This window comes from Doryrhamphus excisus, chromosome 14, assembly GCF_030265055.1.
Source record: "Doryrhamphus excisus isolate RoL2022-K1 chromosome 14, RoL_Dexc_1.0, whole genome shotgun sequence".
NCBI classification, from domain to species: domain Eukaryota; kingdom Metazoa; phylum Chordata; class Actinopteri; order Syngnathiformes; family Syngnathidae; genus Doryrhamphus; species Doryrhamphus excisus.
In genome coordinates, this window is record NC_080479.1 from 851,135 (window position 1) to 871,492 (window position 20,358).

The following is a 20,358-nucleotide window of genomic DNA, read 5'->3' on the forward strand; positions in this document are numbered from 1 at the left end:
CACGTCGAGAGGTCTCTAATAATGTTCATTCATTTTCTACCGCTTATCCTCACGAGGGTGGCGGGGGTGCTGGAGCCTATCCCAGCTGTCTTCGGGGCGGGAGGCGGGGTACACCCTGGACTGGTGGCCAGCCAATCCCAGGGCACATATAGACAAACAACCATTCACACTCACATTCATACCTATGGACAATTTGGAGTCGTCAATTAACTTAGCATGTTTTTGGAATGGGGGAGGAAACCGGAGTACCCGGAGAACATGCAAACTCCACACAGAGATGCCCGAGGGTGGAATTGAACCCTGGTCTCCTAGCTGTGAGGTCTGCGCGCTAACCACCACTAACCCGTTTTGACTTTATTCTTGTAAAATATCATTCTTCCCAAGATATTTGGACTTTTTCTCCAAGCGAATGTATAATTTGTGTGTTGTTCTTGCTTACTTGAGTCGGGGACAGTTGAGTCCCAGTGCAGTGAGGGAGGCGTCGGTGATGTTGCTGCAGCCAGACACACACAGGATCTGCAGCTTGTGGCATCCTCGGCACAGACTCACCAGGCCGTCGTCCGTTATTTGCTGCAGACACAAACAGGACCATAAACACGTTTGTTGGAAATGACCAGCGGCCATTTTTTTTCCTCTCACCATGCAAGACTGCATATTTATGGTGGTGAGCTCTTGGCAGTGCTTCTGAAGGTGCTTCAAGGCGCCGTCGTCCAGCTGCACGACAATAACACAAATCATGAAGCTCTTTATTAAGCGCATGCATCATTACTATCATGGGCGACTACAGTCTGGAGACGCAGTGCGTGGGATAACGGAGCGCGACCAGCGTACCTGCGTGCAGCCTCGGAGGAACAGCGCTCGTAAACCCGCGCAGCCTCGAGCCAGAGCGTCTATGCCGTCGCGTGTGATCTGGTCACACCAGGACAGATTCAACATCTCCAGCATTCTGCAGCCGTCACTACACAGCGACACACAAACACACGCAAGTCATATGCTAATGCTAATCTTGTATGATTGGGCAATTACTAGTGTGAACAAATAATGTGCTTCTATTAGTGATCACTATTATTGGGCAACTATTAGTATGTACAAACAATGTGTAAGTATTTGTGTTCCGGGAACCGGGGGGGGGGGGGGGGGGGGGCATCTGGAAGTCCCATCAAACATCAGGAGGCATGGATGTGGATGTGACAAGACATGCCAGAAGAATGGGGGTGTAAGACCCCTACAGCATAAAAATAAAAATAAAAATAAAAATAAAAATAAAAATAAAAATAAAAATAAAAATAAAAATAAAAATAAAAATAAAAATAAAAATAAAAATAAAAATAAAAATAAAAATAAAAATAAAAATAAAAATAAAAATAAAAATAAAAATAAAAATAAAAATAAAAATAAAAATAAAAATAAAAATAAAAATAAAAATAAAAATAAAAATAATAAAAAATAAATTAATAATATAATTTATATAATATTTATATAAAAATGGTGTGCACACCATTATTGCTATATAACTATTAGTGTGCACAATTCATATGCAACTATTAATCTCCACCTCATCATGATAATTTTTTTGGGCAACATTGGGCAATTACTAGTACATACAATATTTATATAATTTATAAAAATAAAAATTAAAATAAATAAATTAATAATATAATGTATATAATATTTATATAATAATGGTGTGCACACCACTATTGCTATATAACTATTAATAATAAATTAATAATATAATTTATATAATATTTATATAATAATGGTGTGCACACCATTATTGCTATATAACTATTAGTGTGCATAAAAATAAAAATAAATTAATAAAATAATTTATATAATATTTATATAATAATGGTGTGCACATCATTATTGCTATATAACTATTAGTGTGCACAATTCATATGCAACTATTAATCTCCACCTGATAATGATAATTTTTTTGGCCAACATTGGGCAATTAATAGTACATACAATATTTATATAATTTATAAAATAAAAATAATATAATAATGGTGTGCACACCATTCTTGAGCAACTATTAGTGTGCACAATTCATATGCAACTATTAATCTCCACCTAGTTGCGCCCACAATTCATGTGCAACTCTGAGTTTGGGCACCAATTAGTGGAAGCGAGGAGGCGGCGTCTACCTGAGAGCCTTGAGGGAATGGTTGCTGATGGAAACGCAGGAGGTGAGATCGAGGTGCTTGAGCTTGGAGCAGAACTTGCTGAGGCTGAGGCAGGTGCTGTCCGTGATCTTGGTGCAGCCGTTCAGGTTCAGCACTTCGATGTTTCGACAGTTCTGCGCAAATGTCCTGAGGAGGACCAGCAGTTACTGTTTATCGTGCAGGCAGGAGAGAGCAATGATGACGACGGCGATAATGCGCGACAGTGACTGAGAGGGAAGGGTGGTGGGTGGTGGGAGTGAGTCTTACTTCATGGAGGCGTCCCCCACGCTGAGGCAGCCTCTGAGGCTCAGCTGCCTCAGGAAGCCTCCGCAACGCTTGGAAATGTTCTCCACCACGCGGCCCTGAGGGACGCACAAACAAACAGAGACAGAGGAGAGTCACAAGGGAAGAGGATCAGCTGTGACGTCACCGTCGGCACCGAAGCCTACTGACCCAGCACTAAGCTGGGGGGGGGGGCCGGATCAGGCTACTCGACACACACCGACCGCAATTTGGACACCACAGAGCTCACCTCGATGTCCGTTTGGAAGTTGAAAAGGTCGATCTTCTGCCAGTTGCTGCCGTCCAGGGCCAGAACGTTCCATGCCTGTCAGATGGAGGAGATCATCATCATCAGCTCTACTGTGCAGACGGTGTTGCTGATGCTGGCTAAAAAGGCTTCATCATTCACAGCGGCGCTGCCCGATACGCACAACAGAGGGCGCTATGCTGCAATGCTGACATTTGACCAAAACAATAGCCATGTAAACATGGACCCGAATATTCCATTCATTCATTCATTTTCTACCGCTTTTTCCTCACGAGGGTCGCGGGGGTGCTGGAGCTTATCCCAGCTGTCTTCGGGCGAGAGGCGGGGTACACCCCGGACTGGTCGCCAGCCAATCACAGGGCACATATAGACAAACAACCATTCACACTCACATTTATACCTATGGACAATTTGGAGTCGCTAATTAACCTAGCATGTTTTTGGAATGTGGGAGAAAACCCACGCGTGCACGGGGAGAACATGCAAACTCCACACAGAGATGGCCGAGGGTGGAATTGAACCCTGGTCTCCTAGCTGTGAGGTCTGCGCGCTAACTACTCGACCGCCGTGCTGCCCCGAATATTCCAGTTCCGGATTCATTCATTCATTCATTCATTTTCTACCGCTTTTTCCTCACAAGGGTCGCGGGGGTGCTGGAGCCTATCCCAGCTGTCTTCGGGCGAGAGGCAGGGTACACCCTGGACTGGTCGCCAGCCAATCACAGGACACATATAGACAAACAACCATTCACACTCACATTCATACCTATGGACAATTTGGAGTGGCTAATTAACCTAGCATGTTTTTGGAATGTGGGAGAAAACCCACGCGTGCACGGGGAGAACATGCAAACTCCACACAGAGATGGCCCGAGAGTGGAATTGAACCCTGGTCTCCTAGCTGTGAGGTCTGCGCGCTAACTACTCGACCGCCGTGCCGCCCCGAATATTCCAATTCCGGATTCATTCATTCATTCATTCATTTTCTACCGCTTTTTCCTCACAAGGGTCGCGGGGGTGCTGGAGCCTATCCCAGCTGTCTTCGGGCGAGAGGCAGGGTACACCCTGGACTGGTCGCCAGCCAATCACAGGACACATATAGACAAACAACCATTCACACTCACATTCATACCTATGGACAATTTGGAGTCGCTAATTAACCTAGCATGTTTTTGGAATGTGGGAGGAAACCGGAGTACCCGGAGAAAACCCACGCATGCACGGGGAGAATATGCAAACTCCACACAGAGATGGCCGAGAGTGGAATTGAACCCTGGTCTCCTAGCTGTGAGGTCTGCGCGCTAACCACTCGACCGCCGTGCCGCCCCGAATATTCCAATTCCGGATTATTTACTCAAATTGAAAGAATGTAACCTTTGTATACACCTCATTCCGAAAGAAAAGTGCCAATCCCAATGAACATATAATGGGATTCCCGGGGATGGAATATTCCTTTCCCGAATCCGATTGAGGTATCTTGTACCCGCTCAAACAGAAAGTTCTTATTTGTGGTGTTTTTTCTTCTTCTGTTGTTTATTGGCGGTTGGCAAGCAGCTTTGGTGTGCATTAGCGCCACCTGTGGAACAGAATCTAAACCCTTCTATAATTTATTCATAAAAAGAAAATATATATCTATATAAAACATGTCCCGGGTTTAACGATAAAATATTAGCAAGATTGAATTTGATCTTTTCCTGTTATCGTCATATCCTCAGATATGACGTAACACGCAGCTCCAGACGTTCTTCACTTTTAAAAAATGGAGGCCAGCAATCGGGCACTGGACTGCTAAGCAAAGTTTGTTTTGGATCCAAACTAAATTCCAAGACCGGACGAAGGAAAAACTGGCAATACAGAGTTAAAAAACTCGGGGAAGTCGGTATCACGTGATGTTGATGTTTACGTTTTACTGGGCATGCCCCGTTGACTATTCTGTTGGATTATAGCGCCGCATGTAAACAAGAGATTGGAATATTCCTTTTCCATGGATACCATTGTTTTCGGAAAGATTCCATTGGGATAGAGAAAAACTCCTCATGTAAACGTGGCTAGTGTTATGGTGGGCGGGGCTTACCTTGGATACTTGGGCACACCTACAGAGTGTAACCACATCCAGATAGGAGAATATCCTACAGGGAGTTGCAAAGGGAGAAATAATAGGATTAATAAATGGACAACATTAAATCATAAAAGGTCCACAATGATGCAAAAACAACTTTTTCCTGATGTTGTACGAGAGAGCGCTCGCTTTTCATCAAGAAAAAAACTCTTTTTCCCAGGCTTCACAACACATCTTAAAAATGCCAAACGCCAACAATCCATCAGTCGGCTAGGGATGTAGGAGCTCATGATGGTGTGTTTTGTTTTTTTTCAATGTCCGCGCTAACCTAGCATGATGTTGCGGTTAAAATGTGAATGTAACGTTAGCACTTTAGCATCAGATAGCCATGCTACTATTGCTAACCTCTGAGTCCTCCTGTCCCATTCCTCAATGTGAGGTGTGTTTGTATTGGGCTGTGGTCTCCTATAGAGCAACTACCAACAATAACCATGATGTTGCGGTTAAAATGTGAATGTAACGTTAGCACTTTAGCATCGGATAGCCATGCTACTATTGCTAACCTCTGTGTCCTCCTGTCCCATTCCTCAATGTGAGGTGTGTTTGTATTGAGCTGTGGTCTCCTATAGAGCAACTACCAACAATAACCATGATGTTGCGGTTAAAATGTGAATGTAACGTTAGCACTTTAGCATCAGATAACCATGCTACTATTGCTAACCTCTGTGTCCTCCTGTCCCATTCCTCAATGTGAGGTGTGTTTGTATTGAGCTGTGGTCTCCGATAGAGCAACTACCAACAATAACCATGATGTTGCGGTTAAAATGTGAATGTAATGTTAGCACTTTAGCATCAGATAGCCATGCTACTATTGCTAACCTCTGTGTCCTCCTGTCCCATTCCTCAATGTGAGGTGTGTTTGTATTGGGCTGTGGTCTCCTATAGAGCAACTACCAACAATAACCATGATGTTGCGGTTAAAATGTGAATGTAATGTTAGCACCTTAGCATCAGATAGCCATGCTACTATTGCTAACCTCTGTGTCCTCCTGTCCCATTCCTCAATGTGAGGTGTGTTTGTATTGAACTGTGGTCTCCTATAGAGCAACTACCAACAATAACCATGATGTTGCGGTTAAAATGTGAATGTAATGTTAGCACCTTAGCATCGGATAGCCATGCTACTATTGCTAATCTCTGTGTCCTCCTGTCCCATTCCTCAATGTGAGGTGTGTTTGTATTGAGCTGTGGTCTCCTATAGAGCAACTACCAACAATAACCATGATTTTGCGGTTAAAATGTGAATGTAACGTTAGCACTTTAGCATCAGATAACCATGCTACTATTGCTAACCTCTGTGTCCTCCTGTCCCATTCCTCAATGTGAGGTGTGTTTGTATTGAGCTGTGGTCTCCTATAGAGCAACTACCAACAATAACCATGATGTTGCGGTTAAAATGTGAATGTAACGTTAGCACTTTAGCATCGGATAGCCATGCTACTATTGCTAACCTCTGTGTCCTCCTGTCCCATTCCTCAATGTGAGGTGTGTTTGTATTGAGCTGTGGTAGAGCAACTACCAACAATAACCATGTAAGGAAATACGCCCCTCTGTGACATCACAAAGGTACGGTTTTACCGCACCTTTTTGAAAGCGAGCGTTTTGATCCTTGTGTGTGTGCAAACCTCATGATCTGAAACTTTGTCATGGTTTAACACTAGAGAACGGGCGGGCCGTATTCAAACACATGGCGGGCAGTATGTGGCCCCTGTGCCGTACTTTGCCCACCCCTGCTCTAGAGCACATGTGCATGATTTTCCAGCATGAAGGCCAGACTTTGACCAACACGCTATTGTGGGCTCTCTGAGACTTAGTAAAAGAATAGTAAAAAAAAAGACTACAATATGGGATTTCTATCAGGGAAGAAAGAGTACAAGTGGCATTGTTTATTGGGTGCAGCAGAGGCCCTCACACCGCAGCAGGCTTCTGGGTCAGCTCAATCCATTAATCTGCCAATGAGTAATCTCTGCCACTGAGGGAGACGAGGCCACGAGGGGACACATACATTAATGCAAGGACACACACACACACACACACACACACACACACAGGTAGACTATTGGGAGCCCATATGGAGAATATTAAAGGACTCGTGACCCAAGCTTAGAGCGCAATGCGATGTCTCTTAGATGCTGAGGCTGGGGGTAGAGTAGGGGGGGGGGGGGGGGGGGGTTACGCTAGGACAGGGGTGCTCACACTTTTTCAGCATGCGAGCTACTTTTAAAATGACCGAGTCAAAATGATCTACCCACTACAAAAATGCAAAACATCTATTTATTTTCAAATGTATTGAGGATTATTTGTACGTACAATGTATGTTGATGTACCTTACATAACCAAATGAGCCAATATTGCAAAACACACATAATTAACTATTAACATTTTTTGTAATTACCTCCACATTTCCCTTCTTTGGTACTGCGATGGTAGAATGGCATATGAGGCAAACGCACTTCGAAAAAGACATTGTGAAAAAAACGTCCACCTCCCATTCCGTATGGAAGTGATATGTTTTTTGCCTTTTTACTTGGTCCAGTTTTTGCCTTTTTACTTGGTCCAGCTCCTTCACTCATTTTAGTGACCATAAACTTTAGCGAGGGCTTAAAATCTAACGCAATTCGCCGACTAGCTTAGCACTTTGCATCGTTGTTTACGCATGAGTGGTGACCTAAAGGTCAAAATTCAGTTGTCATCTGACTGGTTGTCCTGTATGTCAATCAAGTAACGGGGATGGATGATAGGCTGACATCGTAAGTTCTGCTGCACTTAGAGACGTTGTTTGATTTGATTGGTCGCCCGAAGGGCAACATTCAGTTGTCATCTGAATGGCTGTCCTGTATATCAATCAAGTGACGGCATTGATGCTGGGATGATATTTTTTTAATGTCACGCCGCGATCGACCAGCGATCGACCAGTACCACCTCTGCGATCGACCGGTAGATCGCGATCGACTTAATGAGCACCCCTGCGCTAGGACATGCTAGCATAGCCTATTGTGACGTGGATGGACAGAACGCCATGCAAAGAAAGAGAGAGAGGAGAGTTCCTAAACACTGAGTGATGTAATGTTTAGGAGTAACGTGTTTATCTTTTTTTATCCATTTGTAGGTGTCTGAGTGTGCAAGAAAGCCACCCCCCAACCCCAACCCCCAAAACGCACTCAGCAAAACCGCCTACACAGACTGAAAAAATCGTAAAAATTTGTGTAAAAGTTTATTTTCTTCCGTAATATCATTCAAATTATGGAGCCTTATATTCTAGCTTCAACTAATTAGCATATTTTCCGGACTGTAAGTCGCGGTCCCGCGGGATTGTTAGCAATTCCGGTCGGTAGTTGTCACTGTGGTTCGCCCCAGACGCGGTCCGCGGTCAAACACCAAACATCATCTCTTCTACTCTGCAGTTATAACCACTTTTTGACTGTTGCGCAAAAAATGTAAAATACATATAAATATGTGTATATTGTATATGTAAATATTGGGTGTTCGGGTTAAAAAAAACAACTTTGGTCGGTTAGGTGATTGCTTCTTTGGTATTCTCTTACCATAACCTAATTTTCCAAAAATGACTTTATTGTTTTTTGTTCATATTGTAACTTTAAAATAAATATTTTCTTCGATATTTCTACTTCATGCCACTACAATGTGGCAGAAAAATCACAACACTTTTCATTCATTCATTTTCTACCGCTTTTTCCTCACGAGGGTCGCGGGGGTGCTGGAGCCTATCCCAGCTGTCTTGGGGCGAGAGGCGGGGTACACCCTGGACTGGTGGCCAGCCAATCACAGGGCACATATAGACAAACAACCATTCACACTCACATTCATACCTATGGACAATTTGGAGTGGCTAATTAACCTAGCATGTTTTTGGAATGTGGGAGGAAACCGGAGTACCCGGAGAAAACCCACGCATGCACGACCGAGGGTGGAATTGAACCCGGTCTCCTAGCTGTGACGTCTGCGCGCTAACCACTCGACCGCCGTGCCGCCCATACCATATCTTCCTTTCATTTATTCTTTCATTCATTTTCTACCGCTTTTTCCTCACAAGGGTCGTGGGGGGTGCTGGAGCCTATCCCAGCTGTCTTCTTCGGGCGAGAGGCGGGGCACACCCTGGACTGGTGGCCAGCCAATCACAGGGCACATATAGACAAACAACCATTCACACTCACATTCATACCTATGGACAATTTGGAGTGGCTAATTAACCTAGCATGTTTTTGGAATGTGGGAGGAAACCGGAGTACTCGGAGAAAACCCACGCATGCACAGGGAGAACATGCAAACTCCACACAGAGATGCCCGAGGGTGGAATTGAACCCTGGTCTCCTAGCTGTGAGGTCTGCCAACACTTTTCAATGATATATATATATAATGATAATAATTTGACTTCATTCTTCCATTTTTGCTGTCATATTTTGTGGTAGTTTTCTTGTTAAAATGCTATCCATCTGTCCACTGAAATGTAAAGGTAAATAACTGGTAACCACATGGTAAGATGTTGATCAGAAGTCATGCTATATGATGAAGATGACATGCTTTTATTATCACCGCCATCATTTTGTGCTGGCTAGCGTCACACAAGTCTCTGGGAATGAAAAGCAGGTGGACTACTCCCCCTAGAAGCCTGCGGGCTCCGTGTCCCACGTGAGCCTGTACTGTATTTATAAATATTTTATGATCTAACTATTTCTGTCAATTCTTGAACATCCTGTCTTTTAGTTTTACATGGACTTACGTGCACTTAAGACCTGGGTTGGAATCTCCGTTCGGGCATCTCTGTGTGGAGTTTGCATGTTCTCCCCGTGCATGTGTGGGTTTTCTCTCCGGGTACTCCGGTTTCCTCACACATTCCAAAAACATGCTAGGTTAATTAGCCACTCCAAATTGTCCATAGGTATGAATGTGGGTGGGATTTGTCTATATGTGCCCTGTGATTGGCTGGACACCAGTCCGGGGTGTACCCCGCCTCTCGCCCGAAGACAGCTGGGATAGGTTGATCTTATTTCAAAAGAATCCCAACTTTGGTGCATATGATGCCTGGTGACATACATGGTGGTTGTCTATGACAGCACATTTCTTTTGTATCAGTCCCCAGCTGATAAAACAGCTTTGACATGTAAAATAGTCTAGCTTGGAAGTAGCGACCACCCCACAAAGACACTGTTCAACAGTATTATAAGTATATATAAGTACACTTATATGCTAGGACTACGTTATGCTAGCCATAGCATTTCAGTATGTGGAATCAAACTATGGAATGGATTGAGTAAGGAAGTCAAACAATGCCCAACGATGAGCCAATTCAAGAAACAATACAAGCATACCCATTATGTCATTGTATGGTCATATCACCTTGTACTTCGGTACGTGACAAAAAATTATTAAAAAAATAAAATAAATTAAAAAAATTTAAACATATTTATAATTAATTTATTATCATTTATAATATAATTTAATATAATAATATAATTTAATATAATACAATTATAATAAAATAAAGTAAAAAATATAAATCAAAAATAACTTAAATTGTATTAGGAAAGCAGGAAGTGAACAAATGTAACAGTTACTGATTGTAACAGTACCAGATGGAGGGGTAGGATTTAATAAGCTTTGCTTCTTCCTACTCCTTTTGGACATGTGGAACTGGGAACTGATTATGGGATGCATTCAATTGTAATCTGATGCATGTTCAAATGAAATTAAACCATTACCATTACCGTATTGTTTACATTTCATTCAGTTTTAAAGTACCGTATAAGTAAAGTCCACCAACACAGGAATAAGACCCCAAAAGCTAAAAGCCATCAAATCCTGCACCGTTTCCGTTCCCAGCATGGTGCATGATGAGATTTTAATGGAGCATGCTCACACTTGTTGACAAACACCTGTCCCTTCAAGCCTGGCTGGATCGCTCTCGTTGTTAAGTCCCGGCCCGGTTGCTATGGCAACTCGGGCCTGACGTGAATTTGGGTGGCGATGCAGGCTGCTGAGTCGGGGCTTATGCGAGTAAAAAGAAGCCCAAACGCACCAGTGCTCATTTGTCAACGCGTTACGGCTGTTCCCACAGGACTGCAATCTATTTGTGGCTGCTGCAGGGTTTCTGTTTTTTTGTAATTGGCTATGACGCATTTGCAAAAAGTGACACGGGGTGTTCAAAAGTGCTGCTCGGCGGCAAATATACACTGCTGGTCAAAGGTTTGACAACATTCCAATTTCTCAGGAGGTAAAAGCTACAAAACAAATGCTTTCTGCAGTACAGTGATGTTGAAGTGATGTTGACGAGGTTTTACTGCAGTACTGAGGAGGGACTAAGTACTACAGTAGTAGGGATTACTACAGCTGTTAAGGCTTGTCCTTTTTTTTATTATTTATTATTTTTTACATCTGGCACTTCGCCACCTACCTTTGTTCCATTTCAAGCCATTCATTGGACTTGTACAACTTCAATTTCAATAAATAACTGGAAAACTTTTTTAAAACGTTTTAAAACTTTTGACCGGTAGTATAATTCAACAAAAAAAATGCAGTAAGTTTTTTTTTTTTTTTATTAAGATTTAATTTTTTCAAAGCCGTCATGTGAGGAGAAATAAAACGATTAATGCATTTGTAATTTGGGGGAAAATCAGGTTGCAAAATAAGTTATTGTATAGTCGAAATATTACGGGAATAAAGTCATAATTAATTTAAAAGCTGTGATGTTATGAGAAAGAAATCAAGATCTAAAATCAAAGTTGTAATTGGGAAATGAGGTTGTGGGAAAAGCTAGAATATTATGGGAATGTCGTGAGAATAATGGGGGGGGGGGAGCGCCCGGCAGCACCGACTGTCAGAGTCTCGATTCTTCTTCACTCGATTTGTCACTCGCCGCTTTTTATATCCAGAGCGCTGTAAATACTCGCTATAACATCATCTATAATGTAGCAACACAAAAATCACTACGTTGATCAATCCTTCCTACTACGTGTTCTTTATCTCCTGCAGAGCAAGTGCGTAAGAATGATGCCCGCTACTGTACGGAGTTGGAATGACTAGCGGCATTTACAGACAGTCCCGTTATAGTGTGTTAATGAGCAAGGGTCAACAGGAAGTGCCAAATCTACGTGTGGCGGTCAACACTGGGCTGGATTTGTGGTGAAAGATTACGTATGGAAGCTTTTATGCGGATAAAACAATATTTATAGAATCTCCTTAGAATAGCCTTTTATAACCTTTCATCAGATCAGACAAACATCTTGTGACGATGTCGCTCTTCGGGGGGGGGGGGGGGGGACCGGCTTGACTGCGACTAGAGGCCGTGATCACAAGACGGCGTTGCTATCTAAGACGTGTTTGTGTAAAAAAAGCCAGACATGGTGACGCTGTCGTGTGACTTTAACAAACAGGAATATGCGTTGCATAACATAGCAGCATTGTCCCCCCCCCGCTGAGGGTGCGTTGGTGTCAGTGGGTGCACCGGAGAGTCTCGGGCGGGTCGCAGCTGGAGCGACGCAGCGGCACTGCGGACTTCCCCACCAGCTAAGACAAGCTATTTATAGCGCGCACACACACACACATACGGAGACATTCGGTGTTCGTTGTTGCAATTGTAATAACCTACACAATCTATGCCTCCTTTTTTTTTTACCGTGGTAAATATGTTCAGCGAGCCAGGGTTACTGACACATCGGAAGATAAAACCACTTGTTGCTAGGCAGAATTCACGATGCATTTGTGCCTAAATACCAATGAAAAAGGGGCAAATGCAAGCCATGCCCATTCATTCATTCATTTTCTACTGCTTATCCTCACAATGGTGCTGGAGCCTATCCCAGCTGTCTTCGGGCGAGAGGCGGGGTCCACCCTGGACTGGTGGCCAGCCAATCACAGGGCACATATAGACAAACAACCATTCACACTCACATTCATACCTATGGACAATGTGGAGTGGCTAATTAATCTAGCATGTTTTTGGAAAGTGGGAGGAAACCGGAGTACCCGGAGAAAACCCACGCATGCACGGGGAGAACATGCAAACTCCACACAGAGATGGCCGAGGGTGGGGAAGGACAAAATAAGAAGCCAAAAAGTTACCACTTCCACACAAAATAGGAGGAGAACTCATTCATTCATTCATTTTCTACCGCTTATCGTCACAAGGGTCGCGGGGGGTGCTGGAGCCTATCCCAGCTGTCTTCGGGCGAGAGGCGGGGTCCACCCTGGACTGGTGGCCAGCCAATCACAGGGCACATATAGACAAACAACCATTCACACTCACATTCATACCTATGGACAATTTGGAGTGGCTAATTAACCTAGCATGTTTTTGGAATGTGGGAGGAAACCGGAGTACCCGGAGAAAACCCACGGGTGCATGCACGGGGAGAACATGCAAACTCCACACAGAGATGGCCGAGGGTGGGATTGAACTCGGGTCTCCGAGCTGTGAGGCCAGCGTGATGACCACTTGACCAGAAATATATGGATATTTTTAGGAATTAGCAGGAATTCAGCAAAATGTTTCCAGTCATTCATCCCAGTCTTCTAAGGGTTGTCTTCCAAGATGTTCCGCCTCTCATACGAGCAGACTTCATGAGTTCATGCTCAAAGACTAGATAGAACAGCTCTAGTCTAACTAGATCAGAGCTCTAATCTAGCTGGAGCCAGACTAGAGCTGCCCTATCTGGTCTTTGGAGCACGAACTCATTATGCCCAATCTCCAATCTGACAAATGCCAGACTGGAGCTGTCCTATCTAGTCATCTTCTTTCAGACAGCTAGTCTTGGAGGACGTTTCGCCTCTCATCTGAGCTAGCTTCATCGGTTCCTGCTCAAACCAAGATCTAGCCTGACTAAAGCTATCCTATCTAGTTTTTGACCATAAACTGATGAAGCCTAATCTGACTAGTGATTGGCTGGCCACCAGTCCAGGGTGTGCCCCGCCTCTCGCCTGAAGACAGCTGGGATAGGCTCCAGCACCCCCGCGACCCTCGTGAGGAAATTACAATGAATGAATGAATAAATGAAAGGAAGATATGGGCGGCACGGCGGTCAAGTGGTTAGCGCGCAGACCTCACAGCTAGGAGACCAGGGTTCAATTCCACCCTCGGTCGTGCATGTGTGGGTTTTCTCCGGGTACTCCGGTTTTCCTCCCACATTCCAAAAACATGCTAGGTTAATTAGCCACTCCAAATTGTCCATAGGTATGAATGTGAGTGTGAATGGTTGTTTGTCTATATGTGCCCTGTGATTGGCTGGCCACCAGTCCAGGGTGTGCCCCGCCTCTCGCCTGAAGACAGCTGGGATAGGCTCCAGCACCCCCGCGACCCTCGTGAGGAAATTAAAATGAATGAATGAATAAATGAAAGGAAGATATGGTATGGGCGGCACGGCGGTCGAGTGGTTAGCGCGCAGACCTCACAGCTAGGAGACCAGGGTTCAATTCCACCCTCGGTCATCTCTGTGTGGAGTTTGCATGTTCTCCTCTCTGTGCTAGGTTAATTAGCCACTCCAAATTGTCCATAGGTATGAATGTGAGTGTGAATGGTTGTTTGTCTATATGTGCCCTGTGATTGGCTGGCCACCAGTCCAGGGTGTACCCCGCCTCTCGCCTGAAGACAGCTGAAATGAATGAATGAAAGATATGGTATTCAAAAAGGAAATCCTCAGCTGAACTTTACATAAAGTTTTGACAACCTCACAACTGCTTAGCGCGCAGAAAAAAAATGTTTAATGCCGCTAAAGCCCGCCCTCAAGGTTGTGTGCTATTGTGTGTGGGTTTTTTTTGCACGTATTTCATCTTACCTAAGAAGCAGCTCTTTGGGGAGCTTCTTGTTAATGGGGGCTTCATCGCTGTTTGAGAACACCTGCACACAACAAACACAACAGCAGCGTTATGTTGAGCTGACGCAGCCAAACGCACACACACACACACACACACACACACACAATCATCCTCGCCAAATACACCGGCAACAGCAAGTCAGAGTGTGTGGAATACAAATGTGATTCTTGCACGCTGCTGCGCTGTCATTGGCTCCCACTTCTTACAAGCTTAGTAATAATTGCTTCATCCAGGTCTGCTTATCTCATTTAGTCTGCTTGCTCGCTGCACGTCTGGCCATCTGCCGTGCATCACATGTACACACACACACACACACACACATATACACACACACACACACACACCAAGCAAGACCTCTGTCTGTGTGTGCAGAACGATCAGGCGGGCTTGCGTTCAGCCGTGAATTTCAACGACACGGGTGACAGCGCTCCGCAAAGAGGAGACGAGCGTGTACGGTGGGGGTGGGGGGGTGGGGTGAACGACTCCCTGCCGTTTCGCACCGGCGCTAAAATGTATAAACACAGCCCGATGGGGAAGGAGACAGAAAAACAAGCTACACATGTCCCGCCGCGTCACGTGCAACAAATGAACTCCGTACGCTCGTGCGGGGAAAACAAGACTCCATTCTACTTCTGACGCACGCAAAAAGAGTGAAAATGCGTCAAGAATGTGAACCGCCATTTATTTATTTACAAACACACCACACGGAGGCGCTGTTATTCAACCCCTAAAGTTTGATTGAAATTTCTCACACAGCTCAATCGGACGATTTTCCCTCAGGAATACAATCTATTGGCAGTGGTGGTGACTCGGTTGAAAAACATGGCCGCCATCAAGAACAATGTGGGCGGGACTTGAGTCATTGAGTGTATACTGATGGTCGAGGCTAATCCACTTTGTCGTTTTCTTCTTTTCAGTAGCTAACATAGCTTCTTGTCAACGTGGCCTTCACTTCTTCTTCTCCAGTGTTGTGGATTGAATGAAGTGAAAGTAAATTGACCGTAATTTGACCGCAGAGGAGTGAGGAAGAGTCCGGCGGGCAGATAAGTGGCCGCCAAATGTCTCTCCAAAGCCAGGACTAAATTTAGACCCGATAACGTAACCTTTGACCTCCTTCTCCAGAAACACGCAGGGATCGGAGTCATTAAAAAAAAAAGAGCTTTGGTGAAGAATATTAACTTTCATAAGGTCATAAAATTTGGTGGTAGTTGATTTCATTGCTGCTTTCATTTGGCGAGGCAATTAATCAGGCAGTGACGAGTTTAACTGAGCGCTCATTTGGATTTATTTCAATATAAAACCTAATTGCAATCTTCTCCCTTCATATGGTGAGAATACAAGAGCAAACATTTGCACATATTGTCAATTACTGACAGACTTAGTGGTGCATAGAACAGGAAATATTCTTGGACCACACTGTGCTATTTAAAAGGCCCTACAGCAAAACAAAAGTCAGTCAAAGATCCTCTATACGACCGCACTATATTGTACAAAAGAGATTCTCTATATGACAGGACCACATTTTCTTATTAAAAAAATGCAAAAATGCTAGTCAAAGATCCTCTATTTGACAGGATATGCTGTTTTTGAGAACCAACAGTAAAAAACACCGGTCAAAGATCCTCTATATGACAGGGTATGCTGTTTTTTAGAACCAACAGTAAAAAAAACACTGGTTAAAGATCCTCTATATGACAGGATATACTGTTTTTGAGAACCAACAGTAAAAAAAAAAACACCGGTCAAAGATCCTCTATATGACAGGATATGCTGTTTGTGTAAACCAACAGTGAAAAACACTAGTCAAAGATCCTATATATGAAGAAGGGCTCTGCTGTTTTTAAGGGTCTACTGCAAAAATGCTAGTCAAAGATCATCTATGATACAAGAGTGCTTTCCTGTTTTAATGACCAACTGCAAAAATGCTCGTCAGAGATCCCCTATATGACAGGACAGGAGGTCTCTGCTGTTTTTAAGAATCTGTGATAATAACGTGAGTCAAAGATCCTCTATATTTACACAGTAGAGGGCCACATTGTGGTACTTAAAAAGGACCTACTGCAAAAATATTCGTCAAAGATCCTCTATGTGCCAGGATACGGTGTTTTTGAGAACCAATAGTAAAAAGCACCAGTCAAAGATCCTTTAGATGACAAGATATGCTGTTTGTGTAAACCAACAGTGAAAAACGCTAATCAAAGATCCTATATATGAAGAGGGGCTCTGCTGTTTTTCAGGATCTACTACAAAAACACGAGGTAAAGATCCTCTAAATGACAGGCCCACATTGAGGTATTCAAAAATGATGTATTGCAAAAATGCTAGCCAGAGATCCCCAATATGACAGGAGGTCTCTGCTCTTTTTAAGGATCCGCTGTAATAACTGGAGTCAAAGATCCTCTCTTTTTACACAGTACAGGGCCTCATTGTGGTACTTGAAAAGGACAGTCAAAGATCCCCCATATTGGGACAGGAGGTATCTGTTGTTTCGAAGGACCTACTGTGATGACGCGAGTCAAAGATCCTCTACTTGACGGGAATGTGATGCTGTTTTTAAGGCTGCCACCGCATTAAAAAAGGAACAGGAAAGGACTGCAGTCATCCCAAGGCTTTCCGTTCCAGGTGTGTGACATCTCGTCCAATGCAACCCGTTCTTTAAAAAAAGATATGGCTCCAGCGCCGTGGCGCTCCGCTTCCTTGCGCCAGCCGAGCGACATTCCCAAGCAGGGAGTTCCTCCGTGCTGTCACGCTCCCTTTTCTGTTTCCTCGACAGTGCGCCCACTCCTGCGCACTGAAACGCCATCATCTCAGGTGGTCCGCCCCCACCTTCTCTAGACTTAAGGTGAAGGTCAAGCACACAATGATCACTCTTGGAAGAATCTCAGCAACGTGGAATCCAAGGTGGAATCCAGTGGCCAAACAATGTCCACTGACGACAGCGAGAGCGGAGTGTTACAAATGAAGGCATACGGTTAGCATCACAACAGTATGATGCAGTGCAGCGTAGCAACAATACAATAATAAACATAGCTGCTAGCCCGGGTATTGAGTTATTACGCCATACAAGGTACAAATTGATGATTGGCTCATCGATTTTATAGAACAGCGTCTGTCCAAACGCTTCATTGCAAGATCAATGCAATGTGGTGCAGCTTGTGTTGACATCACAACTCGATATACTGCCCACCTCCGAAGACATACATCCCATAATCTACACCCTAATCTGGTGTTTATTATGTCATACAGGTTGGCCCCCCACTGCTCATAAAGGTTAGACTGGGTCATGTGACACAATTAGCATTTGTCAACAATACATCATGTGTTGACAAGATTTGCCTTGACTGTCATCTCATGAAGCAAAATGTCCGTCAGTGTGTCTGCGAGAGAAAAGAGATCCAAATGCAGCTTGTGTTGACGGTACGACTCTCGATATGCACCCCACCTCCGCCCTCCCCACTGGGAGCCGGTCACCTGAGGCGACCGTGGCCGCCAGCCTGCCCCCCCCCCCTCCCCCGTCCTGACATGCATGTTGTCGGAATCGTAAATAAAGAACCGAATCCCGTGGTATATATGTATATATAATGTAGATAAATATGTGTACAAACACTGTCAGAGACCCGCCTACGGACACCCAGCGCGTCGCTTATGCAAGCCCCACTCCTCCCACGTCTGGCCGCCGAGGAGCGATCAGTTCGGCGGCTGTCCTACCTCGAAGCGGCCCTTGGTGATGCCGTTCATGTCTGCGGCGTCCCTGCTCGCGAGCCGCGTCGACCCCGGCCGAGCCGCTCGGCGCAGCTGTCTCTGTCGCCGTTTTATTTTCGCTCCGGTTTAGGCGGTGGTGGTGGCTGTGGTGCGGGAGCCGAGCAGTGCCGAGTCGAGCCGAGCCAGGGTCCTCCTCCGCCTCGTTTCCTTCTCCTCCTGCCAGCCGCAAGCGAGGCTCCCGTCGCCCGGGCGCTGTGCGAGGGCGCTGTGGGTGCTCCGGGAAGGCTGTGCACGTAGCTCTTTTCGTAGGCCGGCGGCTCCCCAGCTCGCCGTCTCATCGCAGGACTAACAAAACAACAATAATAACATGGACGCTCTGTCGTGTGACTTCACTTCCGCCTCCACCGTCCACATCGTGACGGTGAAGGTGAGCTTTAAAAGGCGAACTTCGCTCTTTAAGTGGACATAAAAAGACACAAAGCGGAGCCCGACTGTCGACCACCACAAAGCGTCCTCTTCGTTTGTCACTCGTCGGGAGAATGAAACCACAAAGCCAGTCGACGTTTTTTCTGTTTACTTGCAGTCCAGGAAGAAGGGGGCGGAGCTATGTGACGTCATCGCAGAGGGACGAGCCCTCGTGGTGGATTTGTTTTGATTGCTGCGTTTGGTATTTTCTTTCAAGTTCGACTCTCATTTACTATATTTCATGTATTTTTGACCAATTTCTACCTTTTATTTATTCATTTTGTGCTGTGTACCAATTTTTACAATAGACTTTTATATTTTGTCTTCTTTTTGTCAGTTTTTTATCAATTTTCCACCCTTGATTTTAACTTTTTCTTATTTCTTTTCTCATTTCTACATTTGATAGCTACACCAACTTCTACTTCTGATGTGCGGATCGATACTGAAATATCGATATTTCCGATACCAGGTCTAAAATTGATTCTCAAATCAAAATATCGATACATTCCAGGTAATGTTGGTCTGAAACGTTTGTTGAAACGGTGACAATGGAGCCATGTGTGACTTGTGAATAAAATTTAAATTCTTATAATAGTAATAATCATTTTTGTTTGTTTCTAGCGCGCACGGCGGCCACACAGCTAGGAGACCCGAGTTTGATTCCACCCTCGGCTATCTCTGTGTGGAGTTTGCATGTTCTCCCCGTGCATGCGTGGGTTTTCTCCGGGTACTCCGGTTTCCTCCCACATTCCAAAAACATGCTAGGTTAATTAGCCACTCCAAATTGTCCATAGGTATGAATGTGAGTGTGAATGGTTGTTTGTTTATATGTGCCCTGTGATTGGCTGGTAGAAAATGAATGAATGAATAATGAATGCACAGCCAGCACCAAATAGCGATCCAAATCCATACTCACTGAACAACATGTGGAGCATTTACCCAATTCCAAGCAAGACAAGTTTCGGACTACACAGCGTATTACATAAACGGTACCTTACTCAATTTTAATTGAACACCCCTGTGCTGTAGACTATAAACAAAGCTTCTTCACTCAGCTGACACGGCATGTTGCAAATGCGTCCAGCAGGGGGCAGCATGACCCTCAATACATCCAGTATTTCATGTCTTCTCTTCATGACCCTCAGAGCATGTCACAAGGCCTCAAGAGTCACAAGAACGCTAGAAAATAATGTCCGGTTTCCTATTTTGGGCGCCACGTAGGTGCCAAACATACTCTCCAGCTGACCATTTGCTGAGGTCATCGCGGTGCGTTCGGGTGACACTTTTGGGGCTGAAAGACGCAGCTTTCACACGTCCGTGTTTGTCCCGACCCGCTTCCGCCCGACCACTTTAAGGTTTCATGTGGGGTGTTACCGTGGAAACCATGCCTCGCTTCCTACCTTGCTGACTCGTGTTGCTATATTGTGAGCTTCCTGTGAGTCAATCACACACACCCGGACGCCACCTCGGGCCGCGCTCTCGTGGTTGACAGCGCGGAGCGTGTGAGATTACACACGTGTGTGATGT

The 20,358-nt window shown here is 44.7% G+C and overlaps 1 protein-coding gene across 4 annotated transcripts in view; it reads right to left on the reverse strand.

Moving 5' to 3' along the window:
• LOC131102374 (F-box/LRR-repeat protein 2-like) overlaps window positions 1-20,358 on the reverse strand; it is a 34,037-nt gene that overhangs the window by 9,268 nt on the left and 4,411 nt on the right. For 2 of the 4 annotated variants that reach the window (XM_058047987.1, XM_058047988.1), the window contains exons 6-14: window positions 18,373-18,711; window positions 14,625-14,686; window positions 4,792-4,846; window positions 2,701-2,775; window positions 2,436-2,530; window positions 2,151-2,315; window positions 832-958; window positions 640-714; window positions 440-570 (exon numbers count right to left, since the gene is read on the reverse strand). In XM_058047987.1, the coding sequence (XP_057903970.1) occupies window positions 440-570; window positions 640-714; window positions 832-958; window positions 2,151-2,315; window positions 2,436-2,530; window positions 2,701-2,775; window positions 4,792-4,846; window positions 14,625-14,686; window positions 18,373-18,402 (815 nt within the window). In that variant the 5' untranslated portion in view covers window positions 18,403-18,711. Of the gene's footprint in view, window positions 1-439; window positions 571-639; window positions 715-831; window positions 959-2,150; window positions 2,316-2,435; window positions 2,531-2,700; window positions 2,776-4,791; window positions 4,847-14,624; window positions 14,687-18,372; window positions 19,098-20,358 lie in introns of those variants that run through there. The other 2 variants (XM_058047986.1, XM_058047989.1) reach the window with 2 other exon arrangements.